This window comes from Sus scrofa, chromosome 15 (assembly GCF_000003025.6).
Source record: "Sus scrofa isolate TJ Tabasco breed Duroc chromosome 15, Sscrofa11.1, whole genome shotgun sequence".
Taxonomy (NCBI): domain Eukaryota; kingdom Metazoa; phylum Chordata; class Mammalia; order Artiodactyla; family Suidae; genus Sus; species Sus scrofa.
In genome coordinates, this window is record NC_010457.5 from 68708976 (window position 1) to 68731903 (window position 22928).

The following is a 22928-nucleotide window of genomic DNA, read 5'->3' on the forward strand; positions in this document are numbered from 1 at the left end:
TGCCCAGCTGTTCTGAGGACAGGTCGGTCACAGCTTTGGCAAGAGGCTTTACCCAGTTCACCCTGGGGTCTTGGAGCTTGTGCTGTGCTGTTCAGCAAGTGTTAAAGATTTTTGTTTCAATGTCTAAGGGACCAGTGCTGGTAAATTTCATTATAAGTTGTTGTTTTGATTTTTTCTTTTTTTAGGGTCACACCCACTGCATATGGAAGTTCCCTGGCTAGGGGTTGAATCAGAGCTGTAACTGCTGTCCTACACCACAGCCACAGCAACATGGGATGCAAGCCACATCTGCGACCTATACCACAGATCACAGCGATGCCAGATCTGGAGGAAGGCCAGGGATCGAACCTGCAACCTCATGGATACTAGTCGGATTCATTTCCACTGCACCACAGTGGGAACTCCTCATGAAAGTTTTAATCAAACACTTGTTTCTGGGCCATGGGAATCAATCCTTCTTTTAAAGTATTTTCTGTTGTTGTTCTTATAATATTATCCATTTAATTGAACTTGACTTGAATCAGTAAGAACCAAAATCAAGTCATGAAAAAAGACTCTTTTTTTAATTATGAAGAAGAAATAACAGGATAAAATAAGGATGAGCCTTTAATAAGCACGAGGCAATCTTGTGAGGGATTTGGAACAGCCTCAAAATGCCTTTTACTTTGGCAACTACAGACACGAATAATGTTTTCCTGATATTTTATAAAACTCTTTAAACTACAAGAGAGAATAATTATTTTTAATTTTTTCAGTTCTATTTTTTGAATCCATTCTCTTCCTAAATCTTTCTAATTCTTTTTTTTTTTCTTCTTTAAAGACAGGAAATTATAATTTGCCCAAGTTCAAATGAACACAAATCTTCTATAAAACAGGCATCTTCTTCCCCTCTCTCCAACCTCCAGATGATATTTTTGTCATCTTTTGGAATGTTGTGGGAGTATTTAGCTTTCCTTAGTGACTTCTGTGTTAGGTAGGCCCAGTTCGAGAAACATCTGATGTAAATCTGGAGGCTCTTATGCCCCAGTAAAGCAGAAAAGCTACCTACACAGAAAGGCCCTTTGTAGCAAGAGAGCGAAGACAATAGGACCTTTGAAGAGACATTTAGAACAGAGCAGCATCAGCCACCTTGAAGAAACTCTTTGTCCCTGAGATACCTGCGCTATGAGTGCTGAAGGAGATTTGATGACATTTTTTAAAATGCAACTTATTTTGAATGTCATTGAATTGCGCCATTTTCAGACATGTGTAACTGTTTTTGAAAACGTACAGAGTTTCTGATTTGAAAAAGCTTTAACGTCTCTACCTTCATAAACCCAGTCAGTTACTCCATTGTAGATTACATTTTCTTTCCCAGTCCACGTGATCCTCTGACTGGACAAGTTTGGTTCATTTTTCACATAAATATCATTGTTCCAAACGTATGCCTAGAATGATTGGAAAAAAAAAGACTGATAAAGAATATGTCAATATATCAATTTTTATCCTGGAGTTTTAAGAAAAAGACCATCAATTAATTATTTTATCCTAAAGAAATATTGGAGAAAAAGATGTATATATATATGTATGACTGGTTCACTTTGTTGTACAGCAGAAATTGACTTATAAATCAACTATACTTTAATAAAAAATATTTTTTTAAAAATCCAAAATATTGGTATGCAAGTGTAATGATTACCTTTTGGTATTCCCTTTGAGCAGGAGGAAGAGTCATTTATGCTTCCCCTCACATCCTTTTTTTTTTTTTTTCCTTTTTAGAGCCACACCTGGAGCATATGGAAGTTTCTAGGCCAGTGGCTGAAATGGAGATGCAGCTGCTGGCCTACACCACAGCTGCAGCAACATGGGATCTGAACCATGTCTGCAACCTACACCACAGCTCACGGCAACATCAGATCCTTAACCCACTGAGTGAGGCCAGGGATCAAACCTGCATCCTCACAGATACTAGTCAGGTTCCTTACCACTGAGCTATAACGGGAACTCCCTCCTCTCACATTCTTAAATTGTAAGTGCACAGGCTCTAACCCCCAAATAACTCTAAAAACACCCTTTATTTATTAAAAAGAAGAAGTCCACAACCACTGCTGTTTGGATGCTAAAGTGTATGTGAAGCCTGGGAAGACTGACCACTTCTGCAGAAGGATATGTGCTTTGCATTTCTCTTTGGGAGAGGTGAGCAGAGGGAGGGCAGATGCATGCCCACTGGGTGAGTTTCAATCACAGATAAACACTTGTCTTCCTGTTTAGATTCTTTCAGACTTCTGACATTGTCCTACGATTATAGAACTTGAAGGTACATCTATAGTGACATAAAGTCACAGAACTAGCAAAAAGCAGGTATGCCTCAAAGAAACAAAACAAAACAAAAACCGAAGTGAGACAGAACTACAATTTAAGAGTTTAATGAACATTTTCCCCCAAAATAAACAACTCCCTAACAGGAGTTCAGAAACTTTCAGGAATTGTATACACTATGTTAGACTAATGAAATATTATTTTAAGCAATAACCTTCTATTTGATAGTGATGTTCTGGCTTCCTAAGTATGTGCCTTGTATCAGGGTTAGTAGCTTCTGCATATGAGAGATTTGAGCCTTTTTTTTTTTTTTTTCTGACAAGGGGAAAGACTCACTAACCAATTTATGACCCACTGGTGACCATGTGATCCACTGTGTGTTGTTTGGGATTCTCTCTTCTGTGATTAGCTGTCTGGAAAAAAGATAAAAAGAAACATTACCAAGTGAATAAATCATTACAGGATTTCTTTTCTTTTTGAATTATTACATTAAGAAAGCATAATAGATTTTGGGAGGAAGTCACTGACCTTTTATTTAAGTCATAAATGTCATATGAAGCTGTGTAGGAATGTCTCCATTGCTATGAAAGGAAACAGACATTTCAGGCTTCTGTGATTCTTGATAGTTTGACCACTTACTCGCTATAGGAGCCCCATATGAAAGATTAAGCCATATAGCATTGTATACTTCTTAAATCTTATATCTTTATTCCTTCCCCAGATTCTTAGAATTTTGGAATTAGAAAATATCTTAGAAATGACCTAAGAAAAACCTTTCTGGACTTTATGTATGACTTATCTCTAGCCTCACTTCCCCAAAGGAGACTTCCAAAGTGGGCTGAGGTACCACTTCCTGGGCAAACATTATTCCTAGCACTTATGAAAGAAAAAGCAAATTTTCACTCTTCAGCCATCTAATTGGCAAAATATCTTCAAGAGCTCTAATTATTGCTAGTAGTTATATGGGGAAATGTTTACCTTCCTACATTGATTGTGAAAATATAAAGTGTTATAGAATTTTTGAAAGCCACCTAGCAGTACATATTAAGATTGAACTACATATACCATCAATATTTTAAATAATCAAGAAGCTGAAAAATAAAAAAGAAACCAAAATGGAAAAGAAACAATAAAGGCAAAAGCAGGAATCAAACAGAAAAAACACACTAGAGAAAAATCAACAAAGCTAAAAATTGGTTCTTTGCAAAGACTAATTGCTAACATAGAGTAAGAAAAAAAGTGTGAATGAATGATATCATAAATGAAAAATAGGATACCACAAAAGACTCTACAGAAATTAAAAGATTATAAGACTTTATTGTAAATATTTTTACCAATAAATTTTAAAAGCTAGAAAAAAGGACAGTGTTCCTGTCGTGGCTCAACAGTAACAACCCCGACTAGAATCCATGAGGATGTAGGTACAATCCCTGGCCTGGATCAGGGTTAAGGATCTGGCGTTGCCATGAGCTGTGGTGTAGGTTGAAGATGTGGCTTGGATTTGGCGTTGCTGTGGCTGTAGTGTAGGCTGTCAGCTGTAGCTCTGATTTGACCCCTAGTTTGGGAACCTCCATATGTCATGGGTGCAGCCCTTAAAAAAAGCAAAAAGGACAAATTCCTGGAAAAACAATTTATCAAAAGTGAGACAAGAATAAAATAAAGAACCTGAACAGTCTTACATCTAATAAACGAATTGGATCCATAAATAACTTTTGTACAAAGAAAATTCCCAGCTCAAATACTTTTACCAGCAAATTCCTGTTATTTATCCAAATAAGCTGAAAACTTACACTCACGCAAAAAAACCTACACACAAATTTTTACAGATTTATTCATAATTGCCAAAACTTGGATGTAACCAAGATGTCCTTCAACAGGTGGATGGGTAAACAAACCAGTGGTCCATCCAGACAATAGCATATTGTTCAATGACAAAAATAAATGAGCTACTGAGCCATAAAAAGAAATGAGGGAAACTTAAATGCATATTGCTAAATAAGATAAGCCAATCTGAAAATGCTACACATGTATGATTCCAACCACATAACATTACAGTTAAGTCAAAATTACAGAGAGAGTAAAGATCAGTGGTTGCTAGGGGTTCAGGTGAAGGGAGGGATGAACAGGTGGAGCACAGAAGATTTTTAGGACAGTGAAAGCATTCTGCATGATACTCTAATGATAGATAAACGTCATTACGCATTACATATTTGTCAAAATCTATAGCATGTACAACAGAGAGTGAACCTCAATGTAAATTATGGACTTCCGTTAATAGTAATATGTCAATATTGGCTCATCAATTGTAACAAATGCACTACACTAATACAGAATGTTAATAAGAAGGGAAATAACAGAGGTGGGACTGGGGTGGGGTGGTGGTGAGGGAGTATATGGGAACTCCCTGTACTTTCCACTCATTTTCTGTAAACCTAAAGCTGCTCTACAAAGTAAAGTCTATTAATTCAAAAATAAATGAATTACAGCCATACCAGATGACTTGGAAGAAGTTCCACATGGAATCACTGAGTGAGAAATGCAATTTATGGGAAAGTATGGAAAATAGGATGCTATTTTTATAAAGTAAGCAATAACTAAAAAGAATCTCTATTTCATAGAATAATATGAATAAAGAAACAAATATAAATTATGGAGGGATATACAATAGACTATCAACGTGGGATACCTTGGGAAAAGGCAGGAGGGTAAGGAATAGGGAGCCAAGCAAAAATGGGAAAAAAGAAGACTGAAGATTAAAAAACATATGATCATGGATTTGCATTTATGAAATATTATGTTTATATGTGGATGCATACATAAATTAAAAATATTTTTTAAAAGAAATTACTTGTCTCTATGTTGTCTTCCCTACCATAATTCTAGACGTAAGAAACTACGTTTTATTCATCTTTAACCACCCGGAGCCATAGTATGGATTCAAGAAATAAACCAAGCTGAGGTAATCACATTTTACCTCTGAGGCTGAAATAGATGAAATGAGTAGCCCAGGGACCCCCAGCTGTACTGGCAGAGCTGAGACACAAGTCAAGTCCCTAACCTAGAAGAATATTTCCCATTTATTATTTATCACCCCCCATCCTTTCATGTCAACAAATATTTATTAAGTCTCTTCTTTTTGCAAGTCATACATTCCTTTTTGAATCCTGGATTATTTTGACACACTCCATACTTGTTTCTGGGAAACCTCTGAGTATAATACTCCCTTAGAGCCAAAAGTTGTGGTACAGGCTAAAAATATTAAGAGATTTAAGAAGTTTTGAGATCATTTCAGGATGACAGATCTATCATGGGTTGTAAAGGGAAATCCAAGATGTTTGTATGTTCATTTTGCCTTTTGAGACAGACTTATCAGTCTATTTAAGCTGTACACATTGGCACCTAGTCTCTGGATTAGGCATTGCTGGATAAGACAGGCTCCCTCTTTTTGAGGAGCTCCTAGTGGAGTGGGGGATATGGAGTCAAAAACTACAAGAAAAAAATCACAAAGCATGCAACAGAGGTGGGTGGGGAAAGGCAGGAATCATAAATTAGGCCCTGGGGAAGGAGACAGCCTCATGAAAAAGGTGATTCTTGGACTGAGTCTGTGGCAGAGAACTGTCACACAGAGAAGGGCAAAAACAGCATCGATCGTACCAGAGAGGTTCAAGCACAAAGATAGGAAAGATGGTGTGGAATCTTCTAACCTGGATCCAAGTCTTCCTATAGACTGTATATTTGTATTGCCTCCCACTTTCAATTCATATGTTGAAATTCTAATTAGGCAGTGGAGGGAGGGGTGGAGGGGAGTGTTGACTAGATCATGAAGGGGAAGTGTTTATGAATGGGATTTGTTTCTTATAAAAGAGACCCCAGAGAGAGCCCTTGGCCCTTCCACCACGTGAGGAAACATGGAAAAGATAGCCAACTAGGATCAAAGAAGGGGACCTCAGCAGACACTGAATCTGGTGACACCTTGATCTTGGACTTCTAAGCCTCCAGAATATTGAGAAATAAATTTCTGTCATTAAGCCACCCAGTCTATGATGTTCTGTTATAGCCACCCAAGTGGATGAAGACAAGTCTCCAATATACAATTTTAGGCAAGTTTCTTTCTAAGCTTCAATTTTCTCTTCAGGAAAATGAGGACAGTGACAGAAACAAACTCAGGAGCACGAGGATACATGTGAAGTACTTAGCAGGGCTCCTGGGACACTGTCAACATGACACAGAAGATGCAACTATTATTATCTCTATAGAATTAGGTGGTGAGTGGAGATGCTGTGAGAACATCCATACTAGGATGTTTCGTTCACTCATTCAGTTATCTCTTTGTAGCCATGGCTTAAAAATAGTCATTGATCTTTCTGGATGCACTGGTTCAGTCATGGAGAAGCCATGCAGCAGGATCTAAAGAACACTGGAAGTGGACTTCCAGGAAAATGGAATAAAACTAGACTTTTCTTTGTTCTGTTTATGTTTCTTGAGAGTTTATTTCAAAACATTTACACCGTACAGAAAATTTTTTGGATACTCTGGGAAGTAAAATAGAAGATGTAGTTCTCTACTTTCAATAATCTTTTAATTTAGTGCTTAGCAATAAAGCGTATAAAGAAAGTAAAACAAGCTAATGTGACAGAGTGAATGGTCAAGTGTCGGGGAACAGAGTAGCAGGGGGCGGACATCAGGTAAAGTGATCAAGAAAGCCTGGACCTGAATTACTATAAAGGGAGAGCTATGTGCTAATCAACGTAAGCAATAGCAAATGCCTCAGCCTTTAGATGGGAATTAAAATGATGCTTGAAAAAAATGAAGAGCTGTGCACTTAAAAGGTTTGTAACTTTGGGTCACTGAATCACTTGGGAGTCCTTAAAACAACCCCCACCAGGGCCCCACCCATAGCTATACTGAGTTAGTTGGTATGAGGTAGGCTGTAGGCATCTGTGTTTTAAAAACTTCCCCAGGTGATCTATGGTGCAGGCAGAGGGTGGTAGGAGGGAGGTTCAGAAGGGCAGACTGAGGTCCAGTCACACAGGCTTCTGAGGATGCTTTTGTTGGAGTTTGTGTTTTATTCTGAAAGTGGTGGGAAGATATTAATCATGAGGGTTTAAGCATAGGCATGACATGGTCTAAATTAGGTTTTAAAAGGAGCATGGATACTCCTGGAAAACATGGATGGTAGGGTGAAGGGGATAGAATGAAAACAGCAAAATCAGTAAAATGCACATGAAGATTCCAGCGATACAACAACTGCAAATTACCAGTGATGACTGTCCAGCTAAGGTCTGCCAGTGAAATACATCCACTAGTACACATCACATGGCACTTGTTGAACTTGGCTAAACAGTAAATTGAGCTTGTATTTACCTTAATGTTTCTACCTTAACCTCATAGACTTTATATGTTTGTATTTAACATGACAGATTGTTCATCAGTGATTTTCAACCCTGGTTGCTCACTAATAATCTGTGTGTTAAAAAAAAATACTGATGCCAGCTTCACCCCAGAGACTTCAATTATTGAACCTGGACACTAGGAATTTTTAAAAGCTCCTCAATTGATTTTAATCTGTAGACAGCCACTGAACTAAGCAAATAATAATCCATTGATTGAGAAGAGATATGCTAAAGTTGGCATAGGATTCTGATTCCTTCCTGGTAGACTGGTTTAGCAGAACCTAGTCAAGGAGTCTTCATGTCCAGAAAATGGAACCCAGACAAGGAATCAGGGAAATTTTATGATTGAGGGTCACCATCCCCAAATGGAAAATGGAGTACAGGATGGTTTGCATGGCTGAGCACAGCGGCACTGGTGTGCGAAATTAAGGCCATTCAGTATGTAATATTTATTTTAGGAAAAAAAAAAAAGGTAGAGGTGGGGGTCCCCAGCTTTGTATTTTGTTTTCAATGAAGAATCTCTCCACAAGTTTTTAATCTTCGGCATATGTCTCAAAACTTGTGATACTCAGCAACTCTTGTCAAAGCCATGAGTAATCAAAAAGCTGCAGTTAAAATCCCTGGTGATTTGCATCCACCCTAAACATGAAGGGAATGTGTGATTAGGTTGTGACCTTGCCTGAATGTGTAAGCATCTGATGTTGGGCTGGGCGACCAGAGGAAGTTAAATGCTCTCTGCTGGGCACTGATGACCTGTGCTGAGGCTCTGCCTCTGGAATAGTTTGCATATGTGGGGACCTGGGGCTGAGAGGTGATCTGAGCCACCTTACAGAGTCTCATCTGGAGGATGGGAAGTTTAACTTTTTTTTTTAAAGCAAATATTTGAGAGATATACTATATATAAACCAAGACAAAGAAAATAAAGGGCTCTGTTACTAGATATACCAGTCAAACATGAAAACCTACTTTTGAATTATATATATACATATATTACATATATCTATATAAAACACATTTTATATATAACATATAACATATTATATATATATAATTGTTATATATATATAATATATATTGCTTTTTTTAGGGCTGCACTTGCAGTATATGGAGGTTCCCAGGCTAGGGGGTTGAATCAGAGCTGTAGCTGCCAGTCTACATCACAGCTCACAGCAACACCAGATCCTTAACCCACTGAGCGAGGCCAGGGATTGAACCCACAACCTCAGGTTCATTACCTGCATCCTCATAGATAGGAGTCATGTTTGTTACCACTGAGCCACAATGGGAACTCCTTGAATTATAAATTCTAGTTTGCTAACTTATATTTTTAGTATCTGCCTATAACATTACTTATACTCTTTAGTGCTTGACAACACTGAAAAAAATTTCTTTTAAAACACACTGGGTTTATCTTTTATGTATGAAAATGACCATTTCTCCCTTTGATACTGAATTCATAACTTTTTAGCACCTATCATATTACTTAAATATTCGGTGACCTGAATCCATTATAAAATAAGATACTCATAGGATTCTTTAAATGTCACAGTAAAAAAAAAAAAAAATTCTTTTACCTTTACATAGTTGTATTCGAAGAGAATAAATTGTCTATCAGGAGATACCGAGTAATCATTTGTAGAATATCCAAGTTCATCCTGTCAATCAAGTAGAAAAAAAAAGTAATTGAACAATTCCATCTTACTGCTGTTATTGAGCACTTACTATGTAGAGGGCGCAGGTCTAGACATGTGGCTTGTACCTTGGGTGGTTCAGTCTAGAAGAGGGAAGTTCCCCTAGCCTGGGAACCCCCACACAAATGACCTGAGGTGGGTGATGGTCAGGGTCAGAGAATCAGGGAGAGAAGGAGTGATTCTAACCAAGGAAAGACGGCTGTGAGGGTGGGGATCAGGAACAGAGAGAACTTTCTCAGGAGGGGAAACAGCAAGAAGGAAAAATCCAGATGTGGAAAGGGCATGCATGTTTAGGGGCTGCCTAAAGGTTAGGTGTAACCTGAATACAGTATAGGGTGTGTCAGGCCAAGAGGAGACATAAAATTAGAAAAAACAGCCAAGACCTCAATGTAAGACATGGAGCTATGAAATACTTTCTGCATGTGGATGTGCCAGAATCTTATCTGTCTTCCATAAAGAGGCTCTGGTGATGCAGCGGCTGACCTGGGCTGAGGTCTGATTTACAGAATAGAGAAGGGACACAAGTTAGCATACTCACTGTCCCAAGACTAAGCCAGGCTTTGAACCAGGGCTGTACAGCAGAAAGGGAAATCGGAGAGACACTTGACATGGCAAGGGAGAACTGACAGGGTGCGCTGAGTAAGTAAATATAGGGCAGGGGGCTGGGTGACAGAGGAATCTGGAGTTTCTAGCTGAAGTGACTTGGAGGAGAGCATAATATACCAAGCCGGGATGCGCAGGAAGAGGACCAGGCTGCTTTCCGCATGCTAGGAGAAGGATGGGGAAATAAGTACTTGAGCTCTGGATGCTGAGTTTCAAATGCTTGCAGGCCATCCATGGGCAGGAGCCAGCAAGCTATTGGAAAAACAGGTGTGGATTGTGAGAGGAGGTGAGTGTTAAGAGCATGTATTTGAGAAGCCAGGCCAAGAAGAACCCTGATGCAGTGGGAATGTGTGGACTTCCCTGAAGGAAAGCATGCAGAGAGGGAGGAGGGAGGCCAGCAGTGAAGACAGGGCCCTGAAGGGCACTTACACTGCAAATGTAGGCAGAGGAGGAGGAATCGCCAAAGGAGACTAGAAAGTAGCCAAGGCAGGGAGCATTCCAAGAAGAGAAAGATCCACTGTGCCATATGCTGCTGAGAGAGTCCAAAAGAATGAGAAACGATAGTACTCACGATTTGAAAGGTTATGAAAAAAAATCCCCAGAATTCCCTTAAAGCATGAATTAATTATGTGATTAAACATACAAATGTACTGTTCTCCAAGAAAATGGAGCTGTTTCCATATTCAGCATTGAATAGCAAGATATTATTTTCTTGTTTGTAGAGATATTCATGATCTAAAGAGAGAAAACGGCCAGATCAATATTTCAAGTTGCTATTAAACATCTTCATAAGCTAAAAAAAAAAAAAAATCAGGCAATAAAAATTTAAGATTTAAATTCACACCAGTACGAAAAAGGCTTTTCTAAGTTGGAAAAACATTAACTGATGAATATTACACTAGTACGCCTTCATTTTCCCATCATTATTGTAAAGGTCTCAATTCATTTCATGTTTTATAGTACATATCAAAGAAATGCTAAGGTTTCTTTCTGTCTCATCTCCCTTTGCACCCTTAAGTAGAAAAAAAGTACTCTCCCATATGGTGTAAAATAAAATCAAGAATATCTTCCCAACGCCATAAAAGTGCCCCACAACCTAACTAGAACGAAAATAAGGATAAAAATCAGCCCCTCCCCCTCAAAAACTCCTTACCTGAAATCCATTGCAAGGTATAGAACTTCACTCTAAAAGTACTTTTTAAATAATCAGTTAGCGTGTAGGTTCTGCGACTATCAGCTGCAGCATCATCTGCTGGTTGGAAAAAAGAGCCAAATGTTCAGTAAGATGGGGTAGCCTAAATTTCAAAAAAAATTTTTTTAAAAAGGGATCTCTATTGTGTACACTGGTCACAAAATACAGAAATACACTTGCAGAACACATTTTGAGAGATTTTGGTCTGAGTAGACGGCTAAATATGCATTTGCTGTTAAAGTGGATGTGAACATGTGCATTTCATAATGCTACATTCGTGAGCCTCATTACGAAGGTCTAGATCAGCAATATCCAAGGGAAATACAGTGTTGACTAGTAGCTTGAATTTTTGGGGGGTGAAATTAATTTTAATAGCATATTTTCTGTAGCCAATATATCAAAAATATTATTTCAATGTGTCAATATTTAAATACTATTAATGAGATCTTTCACATTCTTTCTTTTCATACTAAGTCTTGAAAATCCGGGAAGTAGGAGCTCCCTTATGGTGCAGTGGGTTACGGATCTGCCATGTCACTGCAGTGGCTTGGGTCACTGCTTGTGACGCAGGTTTGGTCCCTGGTACAAGGAACTTCCACATGACTTGGGCACAGCCAAAAAAAACTCTGATATTTTATTGAGGATTACAGTATATCTCAACTTGAGTAGGCACCCTCCCAGTCAAGGCAGCCATGAAGTGGATGGTAGGAGACTAGAATATCCTTTTTTGAGGTCCTGAGGTCCACTTCTAAGCTCTCTTGCTCGGCAGACCTTTAAGATATGCTGACCACCTAGTTCAGAGATCTTTGTTTCTATCATCACTCTTCCTTGAACTTGTTTAAGTTTACATAAAACTCTTCCCTTGAATTCTGTGATGACTCGATCCTCCTCTCTGCCTGTTATTTTTCCATCTCCTACTTTGACGTTAGTCTTCAGCTTTTTGCTCTTCTTTCTCTACATTCTTCCTTCCAGAGAATCCAGAGAACGTGACTTTCTGGGCTTCAGGCATCCTTTCCATTTAAATAAATGCCAAAATCTACGCTCATTACCTTAGCTACCACACCCACATTTCCAGCGCTGGCTGTGTTGAGGCTTCTCGGAAGACTTCCCCCACTCTAATCCCATATATACTTTGTCCAAAATAATTGTCTTCCTTCCAAAATTAGATTTCCATAGGAAATTTGTGTGGTTTTGTACTGTTCCTGAAGACCCAGATTCAAAGTCTGAAAATCATTTTGATATCTCCCTCTTTTTGACCACTACCCCACATCCAGTCAACCCTGTTGACTTTTCCTGTAAATTCAACCTCTGACTTTTTGCCTCCACACTACTCATCGGGCTCTTGTCATTTAATACGTCTTGCTGAGAACAACTTTTCCATGCCTACCTGTGCGATATGCTCAGCTAGGCCATGTATTCTTTGAAGACAGTGCCTTGGGTTTTTGTTTGTTGATTTGGCAGTGGGGGTGGAGGTGGAGGAGTTGGCTTTGTTTTTCATCAGCCTTAGCATCTGGCATAGCTGTGTGCCATAGGAGAGACACTTTGTTGATTGGCGTAGGGTATTATCCTATAAGCACAGTCAAGCCAATGTGATTCCTCTTCCTCAATCCCAGAGCCTCTGCTGATTACAAACAGCCTAAGGTCTTTTTCCAGACTCTACATTTTCCACATACATGTAAACATACACTCAAAATCAGCCACTGTCATAACATTCCTATAACTGCAGTTCTTTATGGGGATTTCAAAGCCAGCAGCATCTTCTCTTGTTAATTTTTTACAGCCTGTGGAAAGGTAGTTCCCTTACTGGAAATGCTCTTTCAAAAAATGTTAAGATTTTATTTCTTGTGATTTGATATGATAACATAGTCTTGTTTCTGCCTATAAAAACTTTAGTTTCAGTGGATAAAATTGCTACAATTCACATATTTTATTGATTTAAGCCAAGTTTGTTAATTAAGAGATTTTTTAAACTATTTTTTTTTCAATTCAGTCCTGCATTTATCCCATGAAAGTTAGTAAGATGTTTGTGTTTGTTAGCAGAAACATAGCAAGTGGGTAAAACCAGTCCTTGACCTTAACATCTAAACAAGAAGTTAAGCCTTATGCCATAGAAAATATTGTTTGAAACTCGTATTGTACTACAAAACTACAAATCTGGATTTGTTCACTAAACACTCTCAAATGTTTGTATTCATCCAATCATCCTATCCATTTTATAACTATATATCAAATAGTTATAAAGTGAGTATTATTGTTGAGGAAGGGTACCCTGCTATCAAGAGTTATTAGTTTAAAATGGTCATAAGGAGTTCCTCTCATGGCTCAGTGGAAATGAATCTAACTAGCATCCATGAGGACGCAGGTTTGATCCTTGGCCTTGCTCAGTGGGTTAAGGATCCGGTGTTGCCGTGAGCTGTGGTGTAGGTCGCAGACACGGCTCGGATCTCACGTTGCTGTGGCTGTGGCATATAGGCTTGCGGCTACAGCTCTGATTTGACCCCTAGCCTGGGAACCTCCATATGCCACAGGTGCTGTCCTAAACATGCAAAAAATAAAAATAAAAAAAATTAAATGGTTACAAAAAAAATCCCACAATTGGTACAATTCAAGGTATAAATGGTTATAGACATTTACAATCCTAACATTATCTGTCGATGTAGATGTTTAGGTAGATTTATGGAGATAGAACAACTTACACACACACACATGTGCACACACACAGATACACTGCACATTGAATGAATGCTCCCTCACACCCAATTCAAAAGTTGAAATCCTAACCTCCATGTAATGGTATTAAGAGAGGGACCCTTTGGGAGGTTATTAGGTCATGAGGGTGCAAGCCCTCATGAATAGGGTTAGTACCCTTTAAAAATTGACCCCAGAAAACTCTCTTGCTCCTTCTGCCACATGAGGACAGAGAAAATGGGTCTTCCCCAGACAGCAAACACTGGATCTGCTGGCATATTGACCTTGGACTTCCCTGCCTCCAGAACTGTGAGAAATAAATATCTGTTGTTTAAGCCACCCAGTCTCTGGTTTTTTTATAACAGCAGTCTACACGAACTAAAACATACATATCTATGCTAAGTCTGCCATAGCTCTTGGTTTTGTAAGAAGAGAATGATGAACTGAGTACCTACAACACAGGTCAGATAAGGTACTGTCTCACCTGAGTGCTATCACACGTGGGAGTATTTGCCCAGGTTTTACAGGACAACACACTTGCCCTGTAAATAATAAAATAACACAGTACAGTACAATCCCCTGTGATATCACCTGCTGCCCAGGGCGCTGCTCTTCCTCACTGGGCACTTATTTCTCCTGCCGCCTCCCCTCAGTCTTTGCTGGGCTCATCCGCTCATCAGTCCCCAGCCCTTCGGAAGCCGCCATCTCTGCCAGATGTAGGCTCCCTCCTGCTCAGAATGAGCTCAAGTGATTTTGATCCATTGCTGACATTCAGACATTCACACGGATGCACACCCTCTTGCTGTGACCCAGGCTGCCCTGGGCTCGAGACAGCCTCGCTCAGCTGTTTTCAAGGACCTTACAAGCCGAGTTTCCTATCCTGGTTACCCAGTCCCTGAACACCACTGAGAAACTGCAGCAAGCAGAGCAACAAATGTCCCTTGTTTTTGGCCTTGCCATTTGATAAGTGGTGCACGTTGGAAGACAATTTCTCGAAACATCTAGATAAGCAAGTTCTGTGAGATGTGAGTGCCAAGCCTAGGTTTTGACCTTTAGCAAGTTCAGAGTTTGCTGCCAAGTGACAACCTATTCTGTCAAATGCTAGAGGACACACTCATATCTCAGTTCCCTGTCTGCTTGTTCACTGACAGGGCACTGCTCATTGACAGATGAAGGTCTTTGGCTGCTGTGTGGTTTTCCTGGTGGGCCTGGGACAGTTGTTTATTTGACTTATCAGTTCAAAGCATCAAGCTAGCCAAGCAGAGCAGTTAATCAAGTTACCCATCAGCTTCTACAGGAACTCCTAGATTCACATCTCCTTGAATTTAAAAAGAAAAAAAAAAGTTTCACAAATTTATACTTTACTTCTTTGGTGAGAGCAACTGTTAGGTTGAACCATATGAAAATGCCATTTTTTAAATCAGTCAAAAGTGGCAAAATAGCTATTTTAAAGATGGTTCAACCTAATAACAATTTGTCATCAAAATACATGGTATCTTAATGAATCTTTATTGTAGGATCAAAATCATTTCTGAAGAAAAGTAATTCTGGAATGGTAAGATCCAAGTAAGAGTTCCACAGAATATTCTTGCTCTGATCACAGATTATTTTATGATGACAGGCTATTTTGAATATTTTTATATTCATTAATAATAAATCTTTTTAACCTCTATGAAATTATAAAATAAAAGATTTCTACTTCAGTAAGATAAACTGTTTTGGTAAATAAATGACTAATGAAATGCAACTAAAAAGAAATGTGCTCTTTATAGCTTATAGACTCAAAAAGTTGTAAAACATGGGGAAAAGATATCTTGTTATAGAGTTCTTGTGTTCCATATGGTAATCAGTTAACATTTGATATTGATGCTAAGGAAATGAGTGTTACTCTAGAGTTTGTTCTAGCAAAATAACAGCCTTGACATTGAGGCATAGGAAGGAAAATCAAGAAGGCCAAAGAAGAAATTGACCAGAGAGCTACTCACATCCTTTATTATCCAGCAGCACATGCAGGCTGCCACCCATCTCTAAGGATTCAACAACTACCAATAAAGGGTTGGGTTCCTGGTGGCTTTGAAATCAGAGTACCTGGGTTTGAGCCCAGGCCTCATTCTCCCACAGGAGCCTTGGGAAAATTACTGAATCTTGTAAAACCTTAGTTCTGTAATCTATAAAATGATAATAGATTGCCTGTAGGGATTTGCCGTGATAAAATGAGATAATGTATGCAATGCTCTTAGCTCAGGATTTAAAATTTAGGAAGCCCTCCAGATATGTTACACTATTTATTGTTGTCTTATTCCAAGCATGTGCTAGGCAATCAGGATACAGAAATGAAAGAAGACTCTCTCACCTAGAAGAGCTGCTGAGATTAGGAATTTCACTGCAATAAAACAATAGCTAATTAAGTTTCACTATGTTCATATCCTAAATGATCCTCATAAGACAGCCTAAGGGCATCACGTTGAGAAAGCACCTAGGATAAGCACAATCTAATTGTTTGCTAAGTACTAATGAGCATCACTTCTTCCTTCGACATATTTAATATCATCCACAGCATCCACAGTGGGAGTTGGCAGCTGATAGCATGGAGGAAAAATGTTGGACTTAGTGGAATTAGAGAATTTATGAAGAGTGCTATTTCTCTGACTGCCATACCCAGGAGGCATTAGAATATAATCACCTCCACCAGACTTACCTTCTCAATAAGAAACATCCCCAGGACATCAAGTGCCTCTGATAAATGCATGTCCATTGAGCCGAAGCCCTTGAACCTGGGACTGTGTACTCTAAGCATTTAGCCTAATATCAGCATGTCAGATGATAGGGATGTAATTGTTGTATTTTCAAAGATCTGTTCTCTGAAAGGCCAACCAGATGGCACAATGCACATTTTCCAGAGTAACAACAATTTGGAAAAAAAGGAAACAACTTAATAGGGGGTTGTCCTGGCATGACTCTGGCCTTGTTTCCTCCTCCTCCCCCTCTTTCTCTCTTCCCCCTCCACTCTATCGGCTCTGGCCTTCCCCCCCTGTTTCTCAGACACGCAGGCCCCACTGCTGCCTCTGTCTGGAATATTCTTCCCCTAGGATATGCCTAAGACTTGCTCCCTATCTCCTTCAGGTCTTTATTTAAATGTCTCCTTCCTTCCCTGGACTAATATATGCAACCCTCCATTTAAGATATTCTCTTTATATTGCCCTTCCTGGCTCTACATTTTTTTCCTTAGTAGTGATACCATCTAACACACTATATTTTTAACTTGTGGGTCTTGTTTATTGCCTGCCTCCCTCGTTTGAACTTGAGCTCCATGAGGACACTGATTTTGTGGTGTTTTGTTCTGTTTGCTATTACATCACCGCGGCCTAGAACAGTGCCTGGCGCATCGCAGGCACTCCATAAATATTTGTCAAGTGAAAAGATAAGAGCCAGGCAACATAAACAGAACACACACCCAGGGATGGAGCTCTGCACATGAGCATTATGACCTCTAAGCAACTGTAGCAGCAGGAGAGCAGTGCCCTTGGCCAGCTGGGTCTAGATGGAGCCAGGACAGGAACCTGGGGTTCCGGCCTGCCAGTAGCTGTCACCAGGCCATCTCACTTCTCTACACCCGTGACTGTCATTTACCTTTTGTCTTTTAGCTCAACCATACACTTTTCTTTGCTCAGTAATGCTGGGAAGGGAGTCTACAGCTGCATTTCTCAGATCCCATAATCAGCAGGCTTCCCCTCAGGTCTGGCCATTAGGGAAACATGAGAAAGAGTGGCAGGAAAGGAGGAGGGAGCCCCTTTTTCTTGCTGGTCCTATCAGCCTGTGCCCAGAAGGAGCACCTGCCCCAGCTCCCACTTCCCTTGTTACACCTTAACCTGCTGCATCCTGCCTCTCAGCCATGTCAGAAGCAGCTGGGCACCTGAAACTCCTTAGAGCTTAGAGCCCAGACCTTCCGGGTCCCTCTTCTTTTGTCCCAAGCCCTAGAGGTGGCTCCTTCCTACAGTTCCTGTCTCTCAGTTCCTTCAGACTTTTCTTTTTTTTTTTTTGCTCTTGAATTTGTGTAACCAATTTTTATATCAAATTTCTCTACTGAAACATCTAGTGTGATTTCTATATTTGTCACGTGTCTGTGAGGACTTACACATCTTACCTGTAAAATAAGATCTCTTCTAGGCTGTAAGAATACAATATCTAGACCTTGGGTTTGCAAACATTTTCTTTTTTTTTCTTTTTTGCTTTTCAGGGCCACACCTTTTGCATATGAAAGTTCCCGGGCTAGGGGTTGAATCAGAGCTGTAGCTGCCAGCCTACATCAAAGCCACAGCAATGTGGGATCTGAGCCGCATCTGTGATCTACGCCACAGCTCTCCACAGCAACGCTGGATCCTTAACCCGCTGAATGAGGCCAGAGATCAAACCTGTATCCTTATGGATCCTAGTCTGGTTTGTAACCTGCTGAGCTACAATGGGAACTCCTGGCAAACTTTTTCTTAGAGGGCCAGATAGGAAATATTTTAGGCTTTGTAACTCCTCAGGTCTGTCACTGTACCTGAAGATGGCTGCAGACCACAGGCAAATGAAAGGATGTGGTTGTATGCCAAATAAAACTTAATTTACAAAAAACACGCTGCCAGCCCTAGTTATGGTTTAATGACCCTATCTAGACATTCTTCAGAATAGCAAATAACATACATAAAAAAACCAAACAGAAGTTCCCTTTGTAGTTCAATGGGATGGGTAATGTCTCTGCAGTACCAGGACACAGGTTTGATCCTTGGTCCAGCACAGGGTTAAAGGATCCTGCTTTGCCGCAGCTGCAACATAAGTTGCAACTGGGCTCAGATTTGACCCCTGTGCTGAGGGGCGGCCAATAAATAATAAATAAACCAAAAAACAAACAAACAAAAAAACCTGCTCCTAGGATCAGTTTGAAAGTCAGATTCTGAGACTGAAATTCTAATCACCTTGAAATAATACAGATACCAACCTAAGACTCCAATCTATACCACAGAAAAGTGAAAGTGGACAGAATACTCATGTCTCAAAATTTAGGTCAAGAGGAAGATATTTATAGCTACTGGTGAAGAAATGCAAAGCCGAAGGGACTGCCTGAAGTAAATCCAGTTTACCTTGTCCAGTTCACTCTGCCTTCACCCTAGTGAAGAGACAGGAAGTTCGGTAGACACAGGAAGCTGGCACTAAACAGGGCATTGGGACAGCTTTATTCCTTTTTTTCTCTTTTTCTTCGCTGTGCCTGCGGCATATGCAACTTCCCAGATCAGGGATCAAACCCACGCCAAAGCAGTAACCAGAGACAAAACAGTGAAAACGCTGGATCCTTAACCCTTTGAGCCACCAAAGAACTCCAGCTTTACTCCTTTTTGAAGTGGAAATTGCTCTATTTCTTTATTCTGATCATAGTCCCTCCATCACTCCTTATTAGGACCCTTCTGGGAATAAACTAGACTTGTATAACAGTGGCCAGAATTAATATTGACAAAGCTTTTATGTTCCACTATGTCAACTGACATTAAACCAGTGTAATCTAAGGGGATGAGAAACAGTGGAAAGGCGGAACCATCTTAACTTTATAAATAAATGACCCACAGGTCTGTAAAATAGGCAACTATTTTAGCAAAGGGCTGGTTTCTCTTGAAAAAATACTCAATAGTACTTGTAGTGAGGTCATCAATGGGAAGTTACAGTGCAAGCTAAAAACGATTCGTTTATGTTGGAAAGAAAACTGAATAGAGAACATCAGCATTTGGGGAAGCTGAAAACTCTGACTGAATCACTGAAGAACTTTCCAGAAAGACTTATAGGCATAATCAACAAGGCTACTCTCTGTGACAACTGTTTGTTTACCAGGAAAATGATCACTGGAAAACAAAACTGCCACAGAAATTGCCTTTCGAGACTTCGCCTGGGAGAACTTTTCAAGAGTGTGAGACAAGTATTCTTATCCTCCTGGTTAAAAGAATAAAAAAAAAAAAAGTTAAAATATATATAAAGAGTAAGCATTACAAATGCTTACAGAGACCTTCCAGACCTTCCAGTGTGCTCAGCTAAGGCATCACACACTTATTAACTTCTTTTCATCCCCATTTTACAGGTAAGGAAATGAAGATGCAGAGTAACCAGATTGCAGTCCCATGACGAGTAAGCCCTAGGCCATAGGGCTCTGAAGCCTGTGGTTATAACCAAGGTTCTAAACAGCCTGAGTCTTCAACAGGGTGACTGCACATGGGAAATGCTTGCTGGCAGTTTTTGTGAGTTAGCATAGTTGGATCAGATTTTATGCAAGTGTTTGGATTCAATGTTTGCAAATAATCTAAACAGGGAGCTTGGTAGTAGCATTTGGACCTGGGACAGTTGATATGTTACATTAGAACATAAATTTTTCTAGTGTACCAAAGTCAAAGGGACACCTATTCTTTCTAAAAACCTTAGAATTTTCTCTCTGGAGTGTCAGTAAGGATGGCAACTTTGTGGCTTCCCGGAAAGAAAGTTGTCCCACCCTCCTCCTCTCTTCTGTGGTACAACTTGTAATTCTCATCATCTTTTCCCTACTCTCATAAAAAGGAGTTATGTAAGCTTTATAACAGATGTCTTTTCTCCTCCCCCACCCACCGCCCCTGACCATTTTTTTCTTGTTTCCTAGATTTTTATTTTATTTTTTGTCTTCTTGGGGCTGCACCTGCAGCATATGGAGATTCCCAGGTTAGGGGTCAAATTGGAGCTGTAGCCACTGGCCTACGCCACAGCCACAGCAACATGGGATCTGAGCCTCATTGGCAACCTACACCACAGCTCATGGCAATGCTGGATCCTTAACCCACTGAACAAGGCCAGGGATCAAACCTGCAACCTCATGGATACTAGTCTGATTTGTTTCTACTGATCCACAATGGGAACTCCTTATACTTTTATTTTTTTGTGGCCTCATCCACAGCATGTGGAAGTTCCCAGACCAGGGATCAACCTGAGCTGCCATAGTGACAATGCCAAATCCTTAACCTACAGTGCCACAAGAGAACCCCCTAGATTTTAAATATAACACACCCTGAATAACTCAGGCCTTGCAGCAAACATTTTCAAAAGTGTATGAAGTTATCTGGTGAAAAGATTCAATGATTTCTCCTCTAGAGCAGAAGCCTCCACCGTAGGGACTAGGTTTATTACTCTGCTTTCTGGCCTCTGTCTGTCCCTCCCACCACTCTTTAACCCCTTCCTTGACACTCAGCACTCACAAGAAGAAGCAGTATCTTCACTTCTTCAGTATCTTCACTTTTCCCTGCCTTCTTCTGCCCTGTCTGGAAGCATGCACCGGGCACTATATACAAAATACATGCACTATATGAAAAAATACGTACTGACCCTATTGCCTCATGAAGCTATCTCCTTACTTCTCTCCTTGTTTTTATCCACAAACTTCTCAAATAAACAATTTACATCTGAGGCTGTCATTTGTTCATTTTCCTTCCTCGTGCCTCTTGAACAACCTTTACTATGTACACCATACACTGCTACCACATTATCTTCTTTGATGCCTGTTTTCTATACTATATATTCCATATATTTCTCCAATGAATCAAGCAATCTTATCTTTATCAATTACTTAAGGATTTAATCTGTATAGTCGTGCCTTAACTAGACTATGGTAAGCTGAAAGGATGAATTTATTTTATCTTTACAAAACAGCTGCTAGCACTGCACTATGTGAAGAGTTACACATGGTCTAGTAGTGGAAGACCCTATATATATGAATATAAGAACTTTAATCAGAATTAAAGTAACATAAAATAATGCTTATCAAAGAATATGTTTTTATGTGAGCCCAAAGATAATTTATTTAATTCACCAAACATTTGTCTGGCTGTACTGGGTTGGATAGTGTCCCCCCAAGATTCATGTCCACCCGGAACCTCGGAACATGGCCTTATTTGGAAACAGGGTCTCTGCTGATGTAATTAGTTAAGGGAAGGTCATACTGGAGTAGGGTGGACCCAAAATACAATGACTGCTGTCCTTATAAGAAGCCCATGTGAAGACATGCTTTTGCTGACTTGGAAAATGGAGCAGACCATGAGGAGACAGGGAGGGAAGAAGGGAATGTGGACACGAAAGAGAAATTGGTGCCACGCATATACGAGTTAAAGAAGCACCAGAAGCTGGAAGAGGCAAGGAAGGATTCTTCCCTGGAGTCTTCAGAGGGAGCATGGCCCTGACAATACCTTGATTTTGGACTTCTGGGTTTCAGAACTGTGAAAGAGTAAATTGTGGTTGTTTTAAGCCAGTGGGTATATGGTAATTTGTTACAGCAGCCCTAGGAAAGCCCCCACTGTGTTCCTCAATGTTCCAGGCATCAGAGATATGGGTAAATAAAACACGAAAAATCCCTGTCCTGAAGCTTACATTCTAATGGGGGGAGACAGGGATTCAAAGAGTAAATAAATAATGCCTTATGTTAGGAGGTTAAACACTAGAGAAATTGTGATTTTAAACAGCTCATGCAATTAGATCAGGCCCACACAGGTGTAGACTTAAAAACATGCACAACTTAGAAGTTAAAGTTGAGGAGTTCCCGTCATGGCGCAGTGGTTAATGAATCCGACTAAGAACCATGAGGTTGCGGGTTCGATCCCTGCCCTTGCTCAGTGGGTTAAGGATCCTGCGTTGCCGTGAGCTGTGGTATAGGTCACAGACGAGGCTCGGATCCTGTATTGCTATGGCTCTGGTGTAGGCTGGTGGCTACAGCTCCGATTCGACCCCTAGCCTGGGAACGTCCACATGCCGAAGTGGCAAAGAAATGGCAAAAAGACAAAAAAAAAAAAAAAAGAAAAAGTTAAAGTTGAGAGTTAAATTTTACCTGGGGCAAAATAAGGATGATAGCCAGGAGGCAGCATTTCAGACAGCTCTGAAATACCACTCCAAAGAGGCAGAGGGGAATGTCAGCATATATGTGATTTTGGTGAAGGGGGGAGGTAAATGCAACCAAGCACATATGTTACAGAAGTTTGCTGCTAGTCTTATTAAGGTTACTGCTAGTTACGAGGAGCAGATTCATCA

At 40.0% G+C, this 22928-nt stretch overlaps 1 protein-coding gene across 1 annotated transcript in view; it reads right to left on the reverse strand.

Annotated features, from left to right (window-relative positions):
• Nucleotides 1-22928, reverse strand: part of DPP4 (dipeptidyl-peptidase 4) — a gene marked incomplete at its 5' end in the record, with an annotated part of 81198 nt that overhangs the window by 47212 nt on the left and 11058 nt on the right. The window contains 6 exon segments of the mRNA NM_214257.1: nt 1307-1427; nt 2639-2711; nt 2827-2879; nt 9266-9346; nt 10629-10720; nt 11139-11237. Coding sequence (NP_999422.1) covers nt 1307-1427; nt 2639-2711; nt 2827-2879; nt 9266-9346; nt 10629-10720; nt 11139-11237 — 519 coding nt within the window.